Source organism: Excalfactoria chinensis, chromosome Z (genome assembly GCF_039878825.1).
Source record: "Excalfactoria chinensis isolate bCotChi1 chromosome Z, bCotChi1.hap2, whole genome shotgun sequence".
Lineage (NCBI taxonomy): Eukaryota > Metazoa > Chordata > Aves > Galliformes > Phasianidae > Excalfactoria > Excalfactoria chinensis.
The window spans coordinates 36782681-36803270 of record NC_092857.1 but is presented as its reverse complement, the minus strand read 5'-3'; the positions used below and the strand labels follow the sequence as shown (position 1 = coordinate 36803270).

General features: G+C 36.7%; 1 protein-coding gene across 8 annotated transcripts in view; it reads right to left on the bottom strand.

Annotated features, from left to right (window-relative positions):
• The window catches only part of AGTPBP1 (ATP/GTP binding carboxypeptidase 1), a 68366-nt gene that overhangs the window by 9178 nt on the left and 38598 nt on the right, over window positions 1-20590 (bottom strand). For 6 of the 8 annotated variants that reach the window (XM_072360204.1, XM_072360205.1, XM_072360210.1 and 3 more), the window contains 9 exons: window positions 20389-20537; window positions 18847-18934; window positions 18011-18155; window positions 16586-16739; window positions 15661-15841; window positions 14482-14611; window positions 13996-14127; window positions 9314-9490; window positions 4020-4180 (listed from right to left, as the gene is read on the bottom strand). In XM_072360204.1, the coding sequence (XP_072216305.1) occupies window positions 4020-4180; window positions 9314-9490; window positions 13996-14127; window positions 14482-14611; window positions 15661-15841; window positions 16586-16739; window positions 18011-18155; window positions 18847-18934; window positions 20389-20537 (1317 nt within the window). Of the gene's footprint in view, window positions 1-4019; window positions 4181-5598; window positions 5780-9313; window positions 9491-13995; window positions 14128-14481; window positions 14612-15660; window positions 15842-16585; window positions 16740-18010; window positions 18156-18846; window positions 18935-20388; window positions 20538-20590 lie in introns of those variants that run through there. The other 2 variants (XM_072360206.1, XM_072360207.1) reach the window with 2 other exon arrangements.

Genomic DNA, 20590 nt, shown 5'->3' with positions numbered 1-20590 from the left:
AGCATTCAGAAAAGTGCAGTCTGCTTCTCTGCCATAATTAAATCAAATTAACAAAATACAAAATGTTCTAGAACACACCAATGAGCGTCAAAACAACTAATGGGATGGCTAGAATTTCCAAAAGAGGTCAGGTTATTTGGCAAAAAATATTCCAGTAAATCATAACATGCAGTCATATGTTTTTGTTTCATTACACAGACCTTACTACATCTCTCAGGGTAATAAATTTAATTTGTACTGCAAGATTAGTATTACATTTAGTCCAGTCTTTCCCATTGAGGATCACTTAAAGGACTGGCATGGTAACACATAACTGAACTCTCCTCCTCACAGTCCCCCTTAGCACCCCTGCTGCCACCCACCCTGGAAACAATGTCAAGCACTTGTTACGCCTTTATTCACTTCCCTCAAATAACATTACAGCTGGATTTTTTTGTGAATGTGTTTATATAAAGTAGTATGTTATAAGGCTGACTGGTACATGACTTCTCACCTTTTTTATTCAACCCCGATGCTAATACACTTCTGATGTTTCCTTAACTCTCTGCCACAAACTGCAGGGAGTGACTCACGTATGACATTCCTCTGTTCAGCAAGTGCCGTTTTGATGCCACTCAACCATGTGTAATATTAACAGATTGAGAAATCCAGCACATATGTTTCTTTCTAAAACACCACAACTATCTGTGAACTGCCACATTAACCTCTCTATAGAGAGGATCTAAAATGTAGATTCTGTATCTGAGGCAACAGATGAAACAAAGCTATGTGGAAATCTGGGGCTGTTCTGCCACCCTAACAATTACTCTCAAACAAATCTTGATTCAAAATACTGCAATTTGAAGTTAAACATTTCAAAGAGATGAATCTATACTGAAGCTTGGTTCTAATAAAACTAACAGTTATTTAACACTTCCAGATGGGAAAAATATTATAAAGCCTTTTTAATATTTGATATCAGCTGCAAATAAAACAAAAAAACAAACAAAAAAACAAACAAAAAAAACCCTAGTCTTGAAAATACACGCTCAGGGCAGCATATGAGGAAGTGACAGAATAAGCACAACTTATCTGTATTAAATCTGGAAGTTCAGCATCCTGCACTTATGGACAGAAGGAATCTTGTATTCCAATTGCTCCAATAAGGACTCTTAACGCTGCCAAGAATACCAGCATTCAATGTTTTTGAATGCAGACTTAAAAACATTCTCTTACTTTCATTGACTCACAGAATGGTTGAAGTTAGAAAGAACCCCTGGATACCATCTTGTCCAATCTCCCTTCTGAAGCTTGGCTGCCTAGATATGGCTGCCCACAAACATGTTCTTCTGAATGATGACTTGAGAATATTTCCAGGAGTGGAAACTCCACAGCTCCCAAGGAAAACATATTCCAGTGTCTGAGAACACCCACAGCAAGCTTTGGTTATTTTTATGCTTAAACATAATTTCTTCTGTTTCAGACTTTGTTCATTGTATCCTGTCTTGTTACTGGACACTACCAAAAACAGCCTGGCTCTGTTTTTCTTACAGGCTCCCTTCAGGTATTAGGTCACCCTAACAACAAGATCTACCCCCTGAGCACTCTCTAGGTGTCTCACATCTTTCAGCCTTTCCTCCTACAGGAAACACCCCAGTCCCTTATTCATCTTAGGGGGCTTTTGTTGGTTTCTCTCCAAATAATTTGTCTTCTGTAAAGGAGAGCCCAGATCTGAATACAAATTCAAGCTGCAGGTTTCCCAGAGAGAAAGTATCACTCTGAAGCTGCTGGCAACGTTCATCTTCAGGCAGTCCAAGATATTATTATATTATTATATATTATATATATATATTATATATAGATACCATTATCCATCCTTGCAGCAAAGGCACACGGCTGCTTCATGTTTAGTTTGTGTAAATCTATCAGGACTCCCAGGTGCCCTGCTGCTGAGATGCTGTCCAGCTTAGTTGCCCTCAGCGTATACTGGTGCATGAGGTTATCACTCCCCAGGTAAAAGACACTGCACTTCTCTTCGCTGAGCTTTGCCTCTACTCATTCCTTCAGCCAAGGTCCCCGTCTCTGCCATATTAGCCACTCCTTCCAGTTCTGACTCAGAGAACTTGCTGAGGGTACACTCTACCTCATTATACAGTCCATAAATGAAGATGCTGAACAGGATGGGATCCACTGCTGACCCTTGCAGTACAAAGCTAACTAATGGCCTTCAACTAGACTTTATACTACTCTGGTCAGCACTCTCCAGGCATGACTTTTCAGTCATTTTTCAATCTAGCTTGTTGTCTGTTTATCCAGCCCATAGTTCAACAGTTTATCTATGAAGATTTTATGTAAATCTGTGTCAAGAGCCATACTGGAGTTCAGGTAGATAATACCCTCTGTTCTTCCCTCATCTATCTGGCCAGTCATTTCAGCATGGAAGATTATCATATTGGTCAAGCATGCCTTTGCAACCAGTTCTAGGGACCCCAACACAAGGAGTACACTGAGCTGAGGGCCATGAAGATGACCAGAGGGCTGAAGAACCTCCCCTACAGGGACAGGCTGAGTGAATTGGGGTTCTTCCGCCTGAAGAAGAGAAGGACCTTACAGAGGCCTTCCAGTATCTGAAGGGGGCCTACAGGAAAGCTGGGAAGGGACTTTTTATATGGGCAGATAGCAATAAGATGAGGGGAAATGTTTTTAACTGGAAGAGGGTAGGTTTAGACTAGATATTAGGAAGAAATGCTTTACTGTGAGAGTGGTGAGACACTTAAACAGGTTGCCCAGTGAGGTTGGACACTTAAGGCATTCAAGGCCAGGCTGGATGAAGCTTTGGGCAACCTGGTCTAGAGGGAAGTGACTCTGCAGCGGGGTTGGAACCAGATGGGCTTAAAGTTCCCTTTCAACCCAAACCATTCTATGACTTTTTTCACTTGCTGAAAATCCATGCTGACTTGTCCTGATGATTTTTCCCACCTTCCTGAACTCAAGCTTCATATGTTTCCAGTATTCCACATTCTGATACATACAGAAACTGAACACCATTTCCCTACTTCTTCAGGGTACCACTGATGCCCTCCCAAACCTCCACTAGTTTTGCACAGTTTATAGACAAATTCCTCATTAGTACAGTATCTAAAATCATAGTCTCAAGCACCTCACTATTTTAGTTCTATAAGAACAGCAATCAATTCCATTTTTCCCCAACATTAATTTAGCTAATTAGGAGCTATAGCCAAAGCTACTATAAAACCATTTTGAGCACAAAATATGCCAAGGGATAACATATTATAGATTGTAAATCTTGCCTTTTTATAATCTAAATTAATGCTTTTCTGATACCTGTAACTTCATTTTATTGAATTCCTAGCCATATTTAAAGAAAGATGTGTTTGTATTTGAAATAACTCTTTTACTTCGTATTGCAAATTACATGCACAAATAGAAAGCAAATGACTACATTTATGGGTATATGGAATATTACGCATATTTTGTAAATCAATTTAGCTTCAATGATTTGGTAACTTAATAAGCTGACTGTTGAACAGGTACAATCGCTTTTTTGGTGACCCAAACATTACTTCACATGTTTTAAATTTTTCAAATGTTTTATGTATCTGTATCATAAGGGGAAAGAAGAACTTTCAGCTCCTAAGGTGACATTCAACTTACATAGTTCAAATCAGCCTAAATAAAATTTTAATACTGTAACTAGCAATGCAAAAAAATGCTGTCAAGAAGAGACAGTTGAGAGTTAGTATTTTATAGTATGTAATAACACCTTGATTACTTTAAAATTTATACCAGTAACAAATGTAACAAGTAATCTAGCTGTGTGTTTCTGCTTTCTTCAGAAGCTTGAAGCAGGTGAATTAACAAGGTAATGTAACAGCAATCTGAGTATATTGGAAAACTACCATGTCACAGCAGATCATCATTCTTCTTGATGTATAGAAGAACATTTTTGAGAGAACGTTCACTTCATTTGAGAAACTAATCTTTTCCCCAAAAAATTAAATATAACAAGTGTGTACTACCTTGTCACTTTACAGCTTGACTCAATCAGCTCATTTTCAATATCCAGCAGACCAGAAGACAGATTGTACTCCAAAGGTGAAGCCATTCTTTTTAAACGCAGTAAGCCAACACAGAACTTGGCTCCCATTTCCTCCAGTTCTCTTGTCCCTATTTGCAAACCCTAATTTAAAAATAAGATTTAAAAATAGGTACCTGCAGATGGACACACACATACAGCAAAATTACTATTTATGATACATTTAAGAGCTGTAGTATATAAACACTTAGCAAGAAACAAACAGAACAAAGGATAACAAATTGAGTCTCCTCAGGGAGAATAGCCATTTCTGAACACTACCACACTACCATATTTCTTCAAAGCCTCCCATTTAACCTTTCTAGCACATCAGTATTCATATAACATCATCCAGCACTAAGAGGAGAGATCATGTCCAAATTTAAAAGTCTAAATTATTTATAAAACTTGAGACAGAATTTAAAATAAATAAATAAATAAATAAAATTAAATACTAAGTTGTTAAATGCAAGATTCTTCAGAAAGTCCTTTAAAAATGAATAAATTCATACTGAATCTGTGAGAAATTTCATCAATATGTTCAAAGAAATAAATTAGACTATTTAAAACAATACTATTACTCCTTGATGTGAACAAGTCTCTCTTCTCCTCTTATAAGACATGTTTACATATGTTAATTTGGAAAGAATTTATTCAGACATTTAGTAACTAAAAAGAATCAAAAGTCATAGTTTATTTCTAAGTCGAATGAGATAGCCAGTCAAGAATGAAAAGTATTTAAGAAGTAGAAGTCATGCATTTTTCTCCAATATTAAATGACAAATTCTCCCATCAGATTACAAACACTCATTTAGTGAGCAATGAATTATGCAAGGAGAAGTACCTCTGAAATCAACTCTTTTATGAAAAGAGAATGATACTACAGAGTGGCCCTCAGCAATTACAGAATTAGTCAGCACTGAATCAAGTATATGACAACAGATTAAATGTCACAGTCTCACTCAGTCTTCTCTCTGCATCTTCTTTATCTCAGGAGCATTTTAAGAGTTTAGTTTGTATCTTCTAATCCTTTCAAGGAAAAGGATAGTTCAAAAGATGCTTTGACAAAATAAGCACAAGAGCAGAAGAACCAGGAACCAGTGACAAGCTAAGCTGTCCAGCAGGAAAATGTATTAAAGGCAAAAAACAGAGTATATTTTTTTCCTAAAAGCTAGAACAGGCACACACACACAAGCTTTGCACATTGCCACACTGATGCTATACTATAAAATGCAAGGTTCAAAAGAACCGTATTTCTAATTGGTAGGTTCTGAACATTCTTCATGTACTTCTGCTTTGAACAATTGCAAACTTTATAAATGGAAAAGTTGACGTAACTTTTCCTGTAGCTTCTCTTTTTATCAGTAGCTTCATAAACAAAGTGCTTTTTACTAGCAAGAAAACTAAAGCAATACCTCTATTCTATAAATTGTCATCCTCCAGTCAAATGGTACAGAAACCTGAAAGCAGTGAATAAGAGTTGGATACCAAGTATTATTGTTAATAGTAATACTACTTACCTCTTTTATAATGCTTTTGTGCTGTAGGTTTCAAAGCACTTTATTAATAAAGGAAGAATTATCCTCATTTTACTGATGGAGAAATGGAGGCAGAGAGGGTTGAAGCGATTTGCACAGTGTCTCACAGCATGTCACTGACCCCGCTGGGAACAGAAATCAGTTCTCCTCACTCTCAATGCAGTACCTTAACCACAGAGGCCAAATTTTTGTTTTTGTTTTGTATTTGTTTGCACATCAGTAACATTCGAAGACCCCAATCTTAGCTGGGGTTCCACTACGCTAATCACAGGAAGACACAGTCCCTGCCCCAAAGAGATTAAAATAACATTAAGGACAAGAGGCAACACGTATGCAGAAGAGGAAGGAGAAGGGTAACAGTAATCTCACTGTTACACAGATTACTAATGCGCACAACTTGATGTTCAGAAACTTTTCCAATCATTGTCTATCTGTTGCCAAAGAATGCACAGTTAGTTGGCAGGCTTCTTATAGGCAATATAAGAGGAGTGACTCCACATTGAAGAAGGACAAGAGCACAGTATGAAGTAAAGTGCAAAGACAATTGTTAGAAAGATAAATAGCGTGTGCGTGTTTCATGGCTGCTATTTTCAGAACAATAGTAACAGGATATAACTAAGAGAACTAAAATGGATTAGATGAGAGATATATATCTGTGAAACACTTGTACACCAATTTGTACTGCAGTAGAAGTCTAAGCCAGAGTCTGGATTTGCTTTTGTCATTTCTTTGAGTAATGGAGAATGCAATGACAGAGCTGCCAAAAATAAAACTTCTTAATCTGTTCTTGATGTTCCACCAGACAATTCTCTACTTCCCATGAAACGAGGTACACAAGGTTTGTTTCAGGAAATGATAAACAGTTACACTAAGGACCTGAGATGAAGTTCATTTTCACTAGAGCTTTGTTGATTCTCTTCTTAATCTTATGAATACATTTAACTATTACTCTACCACCTTCAACTGTGGCCTAACAATGAGCCTTAAGTGTTACAAACACTGCTTTTAAGCACAAGCTTAGCCACCCCAAGGTAGATTTTTGTTTTTTAATCAACATACTATTTCATTCTTCTTTCTTTCTTTATATTTTACATAGTTGTCATCCTTTTAGACAGTAGTATTTTATACCGCCAGTTGAAGTCTTTGTTACTAAGTATATCATGCAAATGCCTTCATCTGACTAGCTCTTCACAGCAATGAATTCTGATGCATGAGGACAAAGGTGCAAAACAGACTTCCATATTAAGTTGAGAAGTATATTCCTGTAATATGTATTTAAAAGACTGAAAACTAAGATTAATACTAAAATTTGGAGAAGTCATTTGGACAGTAAAACATTATATTTTTCTTTTTGTTCAGTAGAGACTACAAAGATCTGAAAAGTCTAGAGATGGAAGGATCATAGTAAATTAGTTCTCTTCTGTGTATCATAGAATTTCCAAATGGCAAAGCCTTCTCAGTGAAGTTAAAAATTAAGTAATACTACCAAACTTATTACTTTCCAAACATTAAAGGCATGGATTTCCTAATTCAGTTAATGTTCAGCTTTCATGTTATTTGAACTACTGAAGAAATTTTCCCTTTATCTAGCATCTTCATTATCACCCATATGTCTCTGAGCACTGTCTCATCTCAACTTTTGGTTTTTGCATATTGAATCAGAGATGATCAGGCCATATTTGCAGCAGTAACTCTCACTGTGTAACAAGAACAACACACTAGCAGCTGCAGCAAGATTGCTCCCAGAGAAAACTCTGTCACAGATGATCCTAAATTCAGGTAAGAACTTCAGCTGAACAGCCTCTTTCTTTCCTTCCAAACTGGAAACAGCCTGGTATCACCACTGAGTAAAATGAAACTTTTATTTATTTATTTATTTTAAATCTGAATTGATATCCATCTTTGGCAGTAAGCCAGAAGAAAAGTTGTTCAGACTTTTACACAATACATGATTTGACAGACTGGAACTTCCACATCCTTCTGGGTGGAAAGCAGGTGGGAAGGGAATTTCTATAGTTTAACTCCTTCTGTGTTTTGAAATAACGCATTATGAAACATGTCAACCAATTTATACCATGTATTCATTCCCAGAGATGTTGGCCTTACTCCTGCCACAGGAAAAAAATAAAAAATAAAAAAAATCCCAGTCTCTTCATCTCTTCGAAGAAATGTTGCTTTTCTCATTCTGTCTAGCAGCTTTGGCTCTTCAGATATATTTCCTTAATAAACCAGAACAGTATCACGGTATCATGGTAAATGAAAAATACGAAGGTGGTTCTTGTATGTTCAACAGATGAAGAAACTGTTTGATACCAAATGAACTAAGTGATAGAAGAGCAAATCAATCTCATCAACTTGTTTATCACAAGAGAGGAGGATCTCCCATTTAAGTAGGCAGTTTTCCATGGAATACAATCATTTTCTCCTCCCTTACAGAAGAAGGGCTTTGCAGCCTAAGCATCTTAAAAGTTTGTCCATAAGGTATCTCAGTTCATCTTTCTTATGAACTTTCTATTGCAGTGCTGCAAAGGCCATGAATGTTGATGCTTGTAAGAATATTCCAGAAGTTTCAAAGTTGGATAGGTTGTTTTTTAAAGCTCCATAATGTCATCATCTGATGAACAACTGAAATGATGAAGGAATATTCTGACGATAACAGGAATGCTTCTATTGTTAATCAAGAAAATTAACTCACTCGTTCAGTAGTTATAGATCTACTAAAATTCATGCCAAAATATCTGTCTTTCTGATGCCTGGAGAGATAAGTACAGGTACTGGAATACACATTAATATTCCTTACTAAAGCACTTTTTTTCCCCTCTCTTGTCCTAACCTTACTGTTTCCTTTCTTGTCAAGCACATTATTTTTGACTTCTGGCCTTTTTTCTTAATTGTTAGTTCTTATCGCTATATTGAAGCAGAGGAAATTGTGACTATTTCTCTGAACGTTCACCTCAAAAACTTCCTTCAATCTGTAGCCACATTTAACACAGTCACAGAAACTGAAGACATTATATTAGGGTTCTTTATTTATCTTTATTTGTTGCTTTCCTAGAAAGGTTTTCCTTGCAAACTAAGTTCTCTGTTAGTGAGAAACAACCACCAGGGTCACCTATTGTTTCTCAAACACAAAGCCCAATTAATTCTTTTGAAGGACACAACTTGAAGACAAGTTACAATTTGAGAAGCTAAACAACTATGATGAGTTTACCTGAAGACAGATATTTAGTAGTGCCAGTGAATCGATATGTAATTGTTTTACGTTATAAGCTTTCCATATGGAACCTTACTAAATTCTTGCTGAAGAACCATGAACAGCCATGGTAAATTCTAAAATTGCTACACGTAAAGAAAATTCTTATTTTACTATTGGTATTTCTCACCATCCAATCTTAACAATCTACTAGAAAAAAAGCGTTGTCTAAATTTTTAATTACATGCATTCATATGTGCTATAAGTAATAATTAAGAGCAAGCTTGTTAAATCAGCCAATAAGCATAGCATAGAAATGATGGGTTTCTAGTGACAGAGACTGTTATGAAACCAGTTTATTTTCATTTTACATCAGAGTACACAGAGATCTTAGAGGAGTATCAAAGTATATGGTGAACAAGCAAGCAAGCAGGTTTATAGAAAAAGATACCAATGCAAATGATCGAAATTATAAGCAAGAACAGTTTAGCTTATATACTTTCTTACCTTGTATTTGCCCTGGTCACAGCCACATAATGTGCTTTCCATTGTGTAGCTTCTCTGCACTCCTATCTCCCTCCAGACAACAACTCGTGCTGTCGACTCCTTGGACTTTTCCACTACAAAGCTGCAGCTGCCCATACAGAATGCTGGGGCAGTTTGACTCAAGATCTTTGGGAGTACCTGCAGGAGAGTAATTTGAAAGAGATCGTGATTATTTTATTTCATTTATGAAAGGGAAACAAGGCAAAATATTCAATTGCAAATTGCAATTAGAAAATTTAGCTGTAGTTAAGGTTTAACAGACAAATAATAATATTGTACCAGCTGGAATTTTTTAAACTATACCACAGAATCACAGAATAGCTAGTAAAGGACCTTAAAGATTATCTAGTATCAACTCTCCATCTATCTAGTATCAACTCTTGCCATGGGCAAGGTTGCGGCCCACTAGATCAGGCTGCCCAGGGCTCCATCCAATCTGGTCTTCAAGGATGGGGGCACCCACAACTTCTCTGGACTACTGGTTCCTGTGCCTCACCCCACTCTGAGTAAAGTATTTCCTCCTAATTTTCAGTTTAAAATCATTCTCCATTCTCCTACTATTAAACAGTGTAAAAAGCTAGTCCCCCTCCTGGTTATAAGCTCTTTTTCAGTATTGGAAGGCTGCTATCCCCAGAGCCTTCTTTTCTCCAAGCTGAGTAATTCCATCTCCCTCAGCATATCTTCATAAGAGAGATGCTCCTGGTCTCTGATTATCTTTGTGGCCTCCTCTTGATCTAATCCAACAGCTCCATATCCTTCTTGTAGTGGGAGAGCCAGGCCTAGACTCAGTACCCCAGGTGGGATCTTGCAAGGGCAGAGCAGAGGGGGACAATCACCTCCCTCACTTTGCTGGCCACTACTCTTTGGATGCAGAACAGAAGACAATTGACCTTTTGAGCTTCAAGCGCACACTGCTGGCTTATGTTCAGTTCTTCATCCACCAAAACTTCCAAGTCCTTCTCTGCAGGGCTGCTCTCAATGATTTCTTCTCCCAGACTGTGCACCTATCTAAGATTGGCCAGACTCATTGCACTTGTCCTTGCTGAACCTTGTTGAAGGTTCACGTGGAACCTCTTATCAAGCCTGTCTAGGTCCCTTTGGATGGTATCCCCTTCTTCTGTTGTATCAGCTGCACTGCTCAGAATCAGAGGATCAGACAATCATAGAATGACTTGGGCTGGAAAGGACTCAAGGATCATGAAGCTCCCATCCCCCTGCTGCATACAGGACCACCAACCTCAATATCTAATACTAGACCAGGCTGCCAAGGGCCCCATCCAACTTGGCCTTGAACACCTCCAGGGATGGGGCATCCACAGTCTCTCTGGGCAGCCTGTTCCAGAACCTCACCACTCTCTTAGTAAAGAACTTAAGGTTGGTCAGATTGGTCTCATTTGCAAATGTGCTGAGAGTACACTTGATCCCAATGTCTACATAACTAATTAAGGTGCTGAAGAGCACAGGACCCAAGACAGGCCCCTGGAAGACATCACCCTTCACTGGTCTCCATCTGGACACTGAGTGATTGACCACAACCCTCTGGCTGTGACCATCCAACCAATCCAACTGAATAGTCCAGCCTTTAAATCTGTATCTTTCCAATTAAGAAACAAGAAGGTGGTATGGAACCACATCACAGCTCTTGCATAAGTCCAGGTACCTGGCACCAGTTGCCGTTACTTTGTCTACTGATGCCATCGCTTCAACACAGAAGGCCACCAGATCAGCCAGGCACTATCTGCCCTTGAAGAAGTCATACTGGCTGTCCCATAACAGCTACTCATTCTGTGCATACTTTAACATAGCTTTCAGGAATATCTGCTCCATGATGTCCCCACGCACAGATGTGACGCTCATTTGCCTATAGTTCCCTTTCTTTCTTTCTCCCTTTCTTAAAAATAGGAGTGATGTTTCCCTTTCTTCAGTAAACATGTACTTCTCCTAACAGCCATGACTTTTCAAATATGATGGAGAGTGGGGCTTAGTAACCTCATTGGACAGTTCCTTCAGGACCCTGGGATGCAAGTTATCAGGCCCCATAGACATGCAGATGTTCAACCTCATGAGGCACTCTCTGACTTGATATGATGTTACAGTGAGGGTATTTTGCACACCTGACCCCTACCTAGAGTTTCAGGGACATGAAAGACATAAAAAAACATAGCTGCAAGTAGAGACTGAAGCAAAGAAATCGTTGAGCACTTCAGCCTTCTCCAGGCCTGTTGTAGTCTGCTTTCCCTTCTCATTCATCAGAGAGAAACACTCTCTTTGCCTTTCTCTTCTAACAAATATACCTACAGAAACACTTTTTGTTATTTTTCATATCCTTTACCAAGTTCAGTTTCACCTTGGCTTTCCTGATCACACCTCTGTATGCCCAGCAGATTTGCCATGCCACCCCTCCTTGCTTCCACTGTTTGTACTTTTCCTACTCTTCCCACTGTTTGATCAGCAGGTCCTTGCTCAGCCATGCTATTTTCCTGCCTCCTTTGCTTGACTTCTTATGCTCTCAGAAGTGTCCTTAAAAGTTCCTTTGTCCCTAAGGACAGTTTCCCAGGGAATACCATCCACTAATTCCTTAAGTAGCCAAAAAGTTTGCCAGGCCCATTGTCTTCAAGATCACTAATTCAATAAGGGCATGTTTGCTACACCTCAGACCACCTCAAAACTTAACCTCTTTAATAGTGAGCACCAAGTCCAGTAAAACTTGTTCATATCTCCAACACTTGGATCAGGAAGTTATTTCAACAAACTCCAGGGGTCTCCTGGATTTTGTGTTTTATTGCTTTTCCAAAAGACATCTAGATGGTTGAAGTGCTCCATCAGGATGAGATCCTGCAAACACAATTCTTGTAGTTGAAGCAAGAAAGCTCACACCCAATAGGTTCAAAATGACAATAGATTCGCCATTTCTTATTGTTTAAATCCTATTGCTAAAATGAAATATTAGTCATGTGCATAAGAAATGTGAATTCTTTAGGTGACCACCATCTTCTTCTAATTCACCTAGATGATTTTGCTCAAATTAAGAGCACTACATAAGCCATATAGTTCAGAAAGTAGAATTCACACTTCATACTGTTTCAACACTCCAATCTGCTGACCTAACAGACACCATTTTATTAACACATAAAATCCATCTATATTAAGTAACGCACTAAACACACACTTAACTGTGTGAACTGCATGACTACAAAGAAAAACGTTCATAAGACAAATAGAAAAAAAATCAAAGAATCACATAGACTGGAAAAGACCTTTAAGATGATCAAGTCCAAACATCAACCTGACCTACCAAGTCCTACTACTAAATACTAAGTCCTGTTATCTTTAGCACCATATTCAATGTCTCTTAAGTAAAAGGGATAGCAATTCTACCACTTCCTTTGGCAGCCTGTTTCAATGCTTGACTTGGAGAAGTTTTTCACCGAATACACTAGCATCCAGTGTAAACCTGCCTTGGTGCTTTAGTGCACCAAGGTGCAATGTGAGAACATTTTCTTGGATCTTACCACTTGTCACCTAAGAAAAGAGACTAACATCCACGTAACTGCAAGCTCCTTTCAGGTACGTTGCAGAGAGTGGTCAGGTCTCCCTTCCTATTTTTTTTTTTTCCTTCAGACTGAATAACCCCAGTGCCCTCAGTCACTCATCACTTGCCTTGTTTCGTAGCTCCTTCACAAGTTTTGCTGTTCTCTGAATATGTTCTAGAAACTCTATATAGTTCTTGTAGGAAGGAGCCCTAAACTGAACATGCCTTTAACACTTCGTTCTTGAAGAATAAACAGCCTTCCAGGACTCCTTTGCCATTCAGTACTATTCTGAAAGGGATTCTAGTAAACAGGTCTCAAATTAGGCTAAACTCTACCACCTGGAATCCACTGTAGCATTTCTGTGAACCACTTTCTTTGCTTTACTGAAGATCTAGAACTCTTATCAGTTCATGATTACAGTGCTCAGGACAGCCTCCAACCATCACACCACCCACATGTCCTTTCTGTTTGCATCTCTTCAGAAAATCTGTGAGTTTTGGACACTTTAGTTGTACAGATTTGCAGTTGCCACAAGGCGGCAATGGAGGTATGCAGATGAAAATTATCACGTAATTCCTTGAATCCTATATCAGGAATTATTAAAAGCTTATACCATTCAAGAGATGTTGCTTGCATGAGACAATTATGTTCATGTATCAGGGGCATGTCCTGTAACTGTACATTTTCAACACAATTGCCTCTTTCCTTATATAAAATTAAGTATTTCTGTATTTTGCATATTTTCTCAATGCTGTAATATTATTTTTCATCCTTAAAATATTGTTGTTGTTATTTTTTTAACTGACTAATTATAAATACATAAAAGCATATTTTTTCAAGCATTTGCTAAATGGTATTGAGCAGAAAAAGCACACAATGCTAACTAAAAACAAACAAACAAAAAAGCATTTTGCTAACATTAAACTCTGTATTAGCATAAAAATGATATTTAAAGCTGTCAAAATATCTTGACATATATGGATGGACTAAAAAGAAAATTCTAAGTCTGATACTATGAAATTCTATTTGATCAGAATAAAATCATGAAATTCTACGAAAAGTACACTCCAAATTCATGCCAATTGAGAAAGGTATGAGTATCAAACTTACTCTGTAACCAGGGTCTTCCATTATATCACAAGAGGCAGTATTAACATTTGTGTGCCACATGGTCTCTTTGATGCTGCAGCCGTACATAAATACATTCTTTTTGCGAGAGTGACCATGATAATCGCAGAATACCTGCAATTAATCATAGGTCAAAATAAAGTCAAGGGACATCAAATTTAAAAACCTTTATCCTTTTATTGCATTTATATTTTCACTGTTGAATGTTTAAAAAAAAATAAAAATAAAAAATTAGGAACCAAACTCCTTATATACTTTCACACTGTGAAAAAAAGGTTCCTAAGAAATGTTTGACCCTCTAGCAACAAAAACAGGTTCAGATTTAAAAGTTCCCAGAAGACTAGTTCAGCAAGCCATTTTTTAAAGTTTGATACAGCATACAAAATCCTATTAAAGTGTTTATTTAACAGAACAGCTACATAGGCAAAGTTTGAAAGATTCTGGAACAGCTTATGCAGATATACTCACCAGAGGTAAACGCTTTATAGCAGCTAGATACTGCAGTAAGCCTTTAGCATGGTAAACTGTAGGATGCAGATCTGGATTTGGATTTTGCCACTGTCTGTTTAAGTCTTCTCCACTTAAAGAGCAACGGTGGCTGTTAGGGGTTGGGGGATGAAAAACACAAGTTGTACTATATTTGTACCACATTGTTACTTTTCAGTAAGACTCCCCTTTTACCTCAAGTTTCCCTTGTCACTACAAACTGCTCTGGAAGAGTTTGGTAAGGAAAAACAAAACAAAAACAAACAAACAAAAAACCAAAAAACAAAAAAAAACCCCACTATTTTCAGTTTTCTGACATTGCAATTAATAGAAAATTTTGAAGTATTTTTTAACCTTTCAAGTTATGTTACAGAAAACCTAAAAACAAATCACTTCTTATATGAAGTCTATTGTAATCTTGTCTGCACACTGATGAAACTGAAGCCTTGTGACTCTACTTAAATGCTAGTTCTAAGTAATTAATTTCAACTACATGGTATCTTTACATCTCTGATTCATTGACTTCTGCAATAAAAAACTAATCTCAATCAAATCTAAGTCTTGAAACATGAAGTGATTAGGAATCAAGTTGCTATTGAGAGAACAAGAAGAAAACAGCAAAAAACCACAGCAATGATCATCCCTGTATTTAGAAAACTTTCACCAATAACTTCTCAGATAGCAGATACTTGTATTTCCACAGTTATCAAAAGTGTATTTGTCTTTACATTATGTCTGATGGGACAGATTGCTCAGTTGACTTTGTGTTAGATTTTCAATTACGGCCTGAATTATTTAACTTCAAATGTTTGGTTACATTCATACCTTTTCCTATAATAAAGACAGGTTGTACTCAAATCTATAACGGATTTGACAATGAGAGACAATTAAACTAATTTTATATCATTAAGAGATGGTTATCACCCATAATTAACTGAAAATACCTTTTAGTTTTTTTGAATTCTTGACACAACTGCACCTGCTTCTAAAGCCGAAAAAGGGGAAACAAAAAATGAAAAGTACAGTCTAGCAATCTTGTGATTTTCTTTTAATTAAACATTACACTGCTTGGGGATTAATTTAGATATTTTACTTCCACATTACAGACGCAAAGATTAAGCATTACAGGTTAAATACTTGTGAGTAAAAACTTATGCTTACTTCCCATTGATGACACCATCTGGATTGAGCATGGGAATAATTTTGAAAATATAAGATTCTCGTAAACTCTGGGCACTTGGGTTATTACTCATAAGATATTCCAGTGTTCCTTTCATAACCCAGCTTGCATTAGTTTCTCCAGGATGTACACGAGCAGATAGGAAAATGTAAGGACGATTCCCTAGAAGAAGCGTGCAGAGAGTTGCAAACAAGATAATTAAACACCCTGTTAACTGAAAGCAGGCTATAGCCTGCTTCATTTATTACTGCATAAGACAGACTATTTGGGAGTTCTTTTTCAGAATATTCAAATAAATGGGGAATGCTTAACATATCTTACCAGAATACTGCTATATGGACCACTAATTATTGAATTCTCACAAATTCAACCCAAGACATAAGCATAACAAGCTTGAGTCAGTGATTATGATATAAGTTTGATGTCTTTCTTTTTTGGTGGTTGTTTTTTCTTTCCCCAGTAGAGAATAAATTTTGAGGAATGCTGAGAAAGTTCAGTTCAAATAAAAAACAGGTTAAATATGGCTATAGATTTGGCTTCAGGAAGTATTTTCTTTTTGATAAGCAAATATTCTGAACTTTTGGAGAAAAAAAAAATTATCTTAGAACCTTTCCAAGGAGGGTTGACTGCAGAATGTTAAATACAAAAAACATCTATCAACTGATTTAGCACTTGATAGAAGTCACCTATAAATATTCTTATTGGACTACTTACAAGATTTTTTTAATAGAAAACTAATGTTGGATATTACGCTCCTTTCATGTGATACATTAATGTTTTGGTTTTTGTTGTTTAGTGTTTTGTTTTGTTTTTACTATTTTTACAATGCACACTAGTTAATACTCTACTTTTTTCACACATTTTCTACATTATTTTCAGTTGCTGAGAAAGAAAAATCACACTTACTGAATTGACAGATATGTTCATAGTAATTTGATTCTGGCATGGCTGTAATAGTGACTACGGGACAAGTGTTGCCACCCAGAGTTTCACAGAGAGCATCTTGTCGAAAATATATCTGTTGAGGGTTGTGCATAGATTCCAACTTCTGAAGGTGCATCTTCATCACAAATATAATGAAAAAAATACATCAAATCTTTTGTAATCATTTATGACACTCTATTCCATGTCCTGTTTAATGCTTTTTTCTTTTAATCTTTGTAAATGACGTTAAAGTTTCTATTATTACTTTGAACATCAAATACCACTCTCCGTATATCCAACAACCTGAATATTTTTCATTATATAGCCTGTTTCTTCAACTGTTTTGAGGAAGAAGGCACAGAGAATAAGCTTCTTCATTTTCATCTAAATGATACTATATGGGTACTAAGGTGATACGAAGGGTACATAGAATGCGAGCACCTCTGCTTCATTCAAGTTTCCTGATTGAAGACATTTCCAGGGCAGAAGAAGATAACATATAAAAGTTGACCCAAAAATCAGGAACAAAAGAGATAAACAAGGTAGACAAGATATAACACAAACAATGCCACAGATCAAATGTCTCCAGGCTATTATTGATCTAAAGGAAAGCTTCAGCAAGAGCTAGCTGGACTAGCCACTGCGTTTCAGTACATGGTCTGGGCAGGGTGATCAGGTGGGCAGACACACATGCTGGTAGCTGGGAGAAATTGCAATGATGATGGCATGTGTGTATTCATGTGCTAGAAAGCATCCATCTGCACTAGCCTGTAAGTAGAAGGTCTGTACAGTGGGCAAGAGGCACCAGAACCCTGTAGTATAGCACAGACAGATGGCAAGTTTTGCATGACAGTACCTCACAAATGTATGTATGCTTGTGAATCTAGTGAAGGAGGATCTCTGCACTGCTACAGCAATTTTGGGCAGCTGAAGAGAAGGAAAGGGGTTTGAGTGTCCACACGTGGGATTTAGGCAAGTTTTGGTAGAATGTTATATGTGAGTGCCAGTCTTTTCCATGCTGGTGGGTGGGCATCAGGGTTACACGCTCAGATTTGATGTTACTGATTGAACGTCCAAACAGGTCATCTGCAGCCTAATCCATCAATCTGGGCAAAGATCCCTGAGTCCCTCAGCTGGGTTCTGTATAGTTTTATAGTCAATTATGATTTATTATTCTCAGGAAAACCTCTTAGTCTGAAAGTAATATATTTTAAAAAAAAATTTCCCAGGTACTGTTCCTTAGAATAACCCTCACTCTTTGCCAGTCTAAATACTAATAGTTTATGAACATTCTCAGTTTTAATCTCTCACCATTTTGAACCTTACAGAAAGAAGTAAAAATTCAGTAATGAATGTGCATGTATCACATCATTACATTATCTATGTAATTCATCACAGTCTTCTCACCTTCAGTGTTGAGTACGTATATGGATAATGGTAAGCAAAGTAGCACACATCATCTTTATGCTGAAAAGTCACTGTGAATGTAATTGTATAATAAGATTTTCCTTTCTGACCACCAGCAGCAATTGAACTTCTTGAAAAATGATTCCTAAGAGATAATAAAGATAGTAAACACACTAGAATACTATTCATTATCTCAGATTATCTCTGAACACACATTGTAAGAGGAATAAAATTTTTAGGGATTTTATTTCTCTTCTTTGTTTATCCAGGTTAAATCCATTAAATCCCACAATCTGAAAAGAAAATTCGTGATAGCAGGAATACACATATATCATATAAGGTAGACATGAGTACACATGGAAACAAAAAGAAGCAAACAGCTGTTGACAAAGAAAGGCTGCAAAACTAAATGTTGTATCTTCTTGTCCTATGTTTTTTAGGACTGTTCTACAATGTTTGCAACATGCAAAACCAAGAACAAAACACAAGCACCACTTAGTCAATACTACTGGAAATCATCATTAATGTTTCAAGTGTGTATATGTGCGTTCCATAAACAGGATCTCTAGAATAGTAGGCAATATCTGATGAAAGATGAACTACTTAAGCATTAGCTGTGTGTTTAAAAAAAAAAAAAAAAAAATCATAAGATTCTATATTCTGGCCACAGTCACTCTGGTTATGCTCCACAGTAACTGAGAAAGAAAAGCGTATTCAAAACCAAACTGCTAAAATATAATTATCAAAAGCCAGAAGCAAACATTTTTCCTCAAAAATTCTAGCTATACTAATCTTAAATGTAGAAGTGTTGTTGTATGTTTGATGGGTATACTTACTTATAGTAACAAATATCTGCTCCAACACGAGTCCAAGACGGTCGAGAATTCAGTGCTTCCTGAACAGAATACATAAGTGGCTGCATACCTGAAAGGAAAAATGCATCTCACTTTACTGCTTAACCTTCAACAAGATTTTACAAGTAACAGACCACATCAGCATTTTTACGTAAGTCTACAAACTAGCTATGTTTGTCTATTAACAGAGCATATCATACAAATATTTAGATATTATACGCTGTCCTTCCTCATCACTTCCTATGTTTCACAAAATAGCAAATTAAAACAAACAAACAAAAAACGGTCCTACACAAGATGAAAATGAAACTAGTAAAGGAAAACTGTGTTTAGCACAAACAGTAACCTACGAGAACCTTGGGTCAACTCACCACTACAAAAAAGCTTCAAAGACAGTACAAAAAGCAGGGACTATAATCCATTCACACAAACAGCTGTAAAAGTGACTCATTTCAGAACTATAATGCCTTTTTTTTTTTAATTTTAAGTAACAGTTTAAGTTTTTCAGAGAGTATGGTTAAATTGAATACTTAAGATCAAGCTGGAGTAGAAAATTCCAAATTTTAACTGAACAGTTTTTACTTCTTAGTTAATTATTGATATAGATATGTTGACTGATTCACTGTACTTAATAAAAAGCAAAATTACCTATCAAGTATGTGTATGTAACATATAAATAAATAACTAATGTAACTGTTGAAGATTAGTAAATAATTTAAAAACATTTTGCTATTGTTCAAACTACCTGGGCATTCTTGGAGCTTTGTCAATGTGAATTGTAAATTAAGACAAAGAATATTTTGTTAATCTACTCCAAGAGTTTAAGGATGTGTAGGAGGAAATCATCCTTTAAGTATTAAAAGGAATATTTTCAGAATATCCAGAAGGAAAAAAAAAACACCAAAATAAGTTTTTACACTGAATGACATCCTCCCTTAAAAAGAAAACTGGAATAAAGGCATATCAAGCAAACTTTTGGAAGAGGCACAAAGTGCAGAGCTAGAGATTATAAGAGTCACACATGAGGCCCAGTAGTTCAAAGGTGACTCTCCTTTCCTTCTCAACAGTATGCCTCTCTCTTCCTACCAATCAGAGAACTCTGAGATGGTCTTCATCTACTTTTCACTTCTGAAAGTAGATTTTCAGGTGGTTTTAATACATTAACTGTCATTCCCCTCTACCTGTGCTGGTCAACAGGCTTCAGTGGCATCATACCCACAAGGATTTTACAACACACTGTAGCTACAGCCACCAGGAGAATTCTTTTGTTTTGGCTTCACTCACAACAAAAAAGTTATTTTAGAAAATGATGGCCAGTGCTTTCAGATGCCCTTTCTTTCTTTTTCATAGATATTTGTCAGAACATTCTCTAATAGTCCTGTTTAAAAAATATGATCTCTAAGAAAACATGAATGCACCAGTTCCCAGGAAGACTGAGGGGAGAGGAGGAAGGGAGCAGCTGAGCTGTCTAGTACAGATATTTTTCTACATGCTTCTTCTCAAAGTATGGGAAATATATCTTACCGTAGTTAAACTGACTGTTTGACTTTTCACAGTTGATGATGTTAAACCGGTAACCAATGCCTGTTTTCATTCCACTGACTTCAAAGTAAAACCATTGATGATAATGATTGCTATTTATATCTGAGTTGAGAATTAGATCATACTCGTTTCTGAAGATTAACAAAAACAAATAAATCATTTTTAAAAAAATTAAAAATGAAAG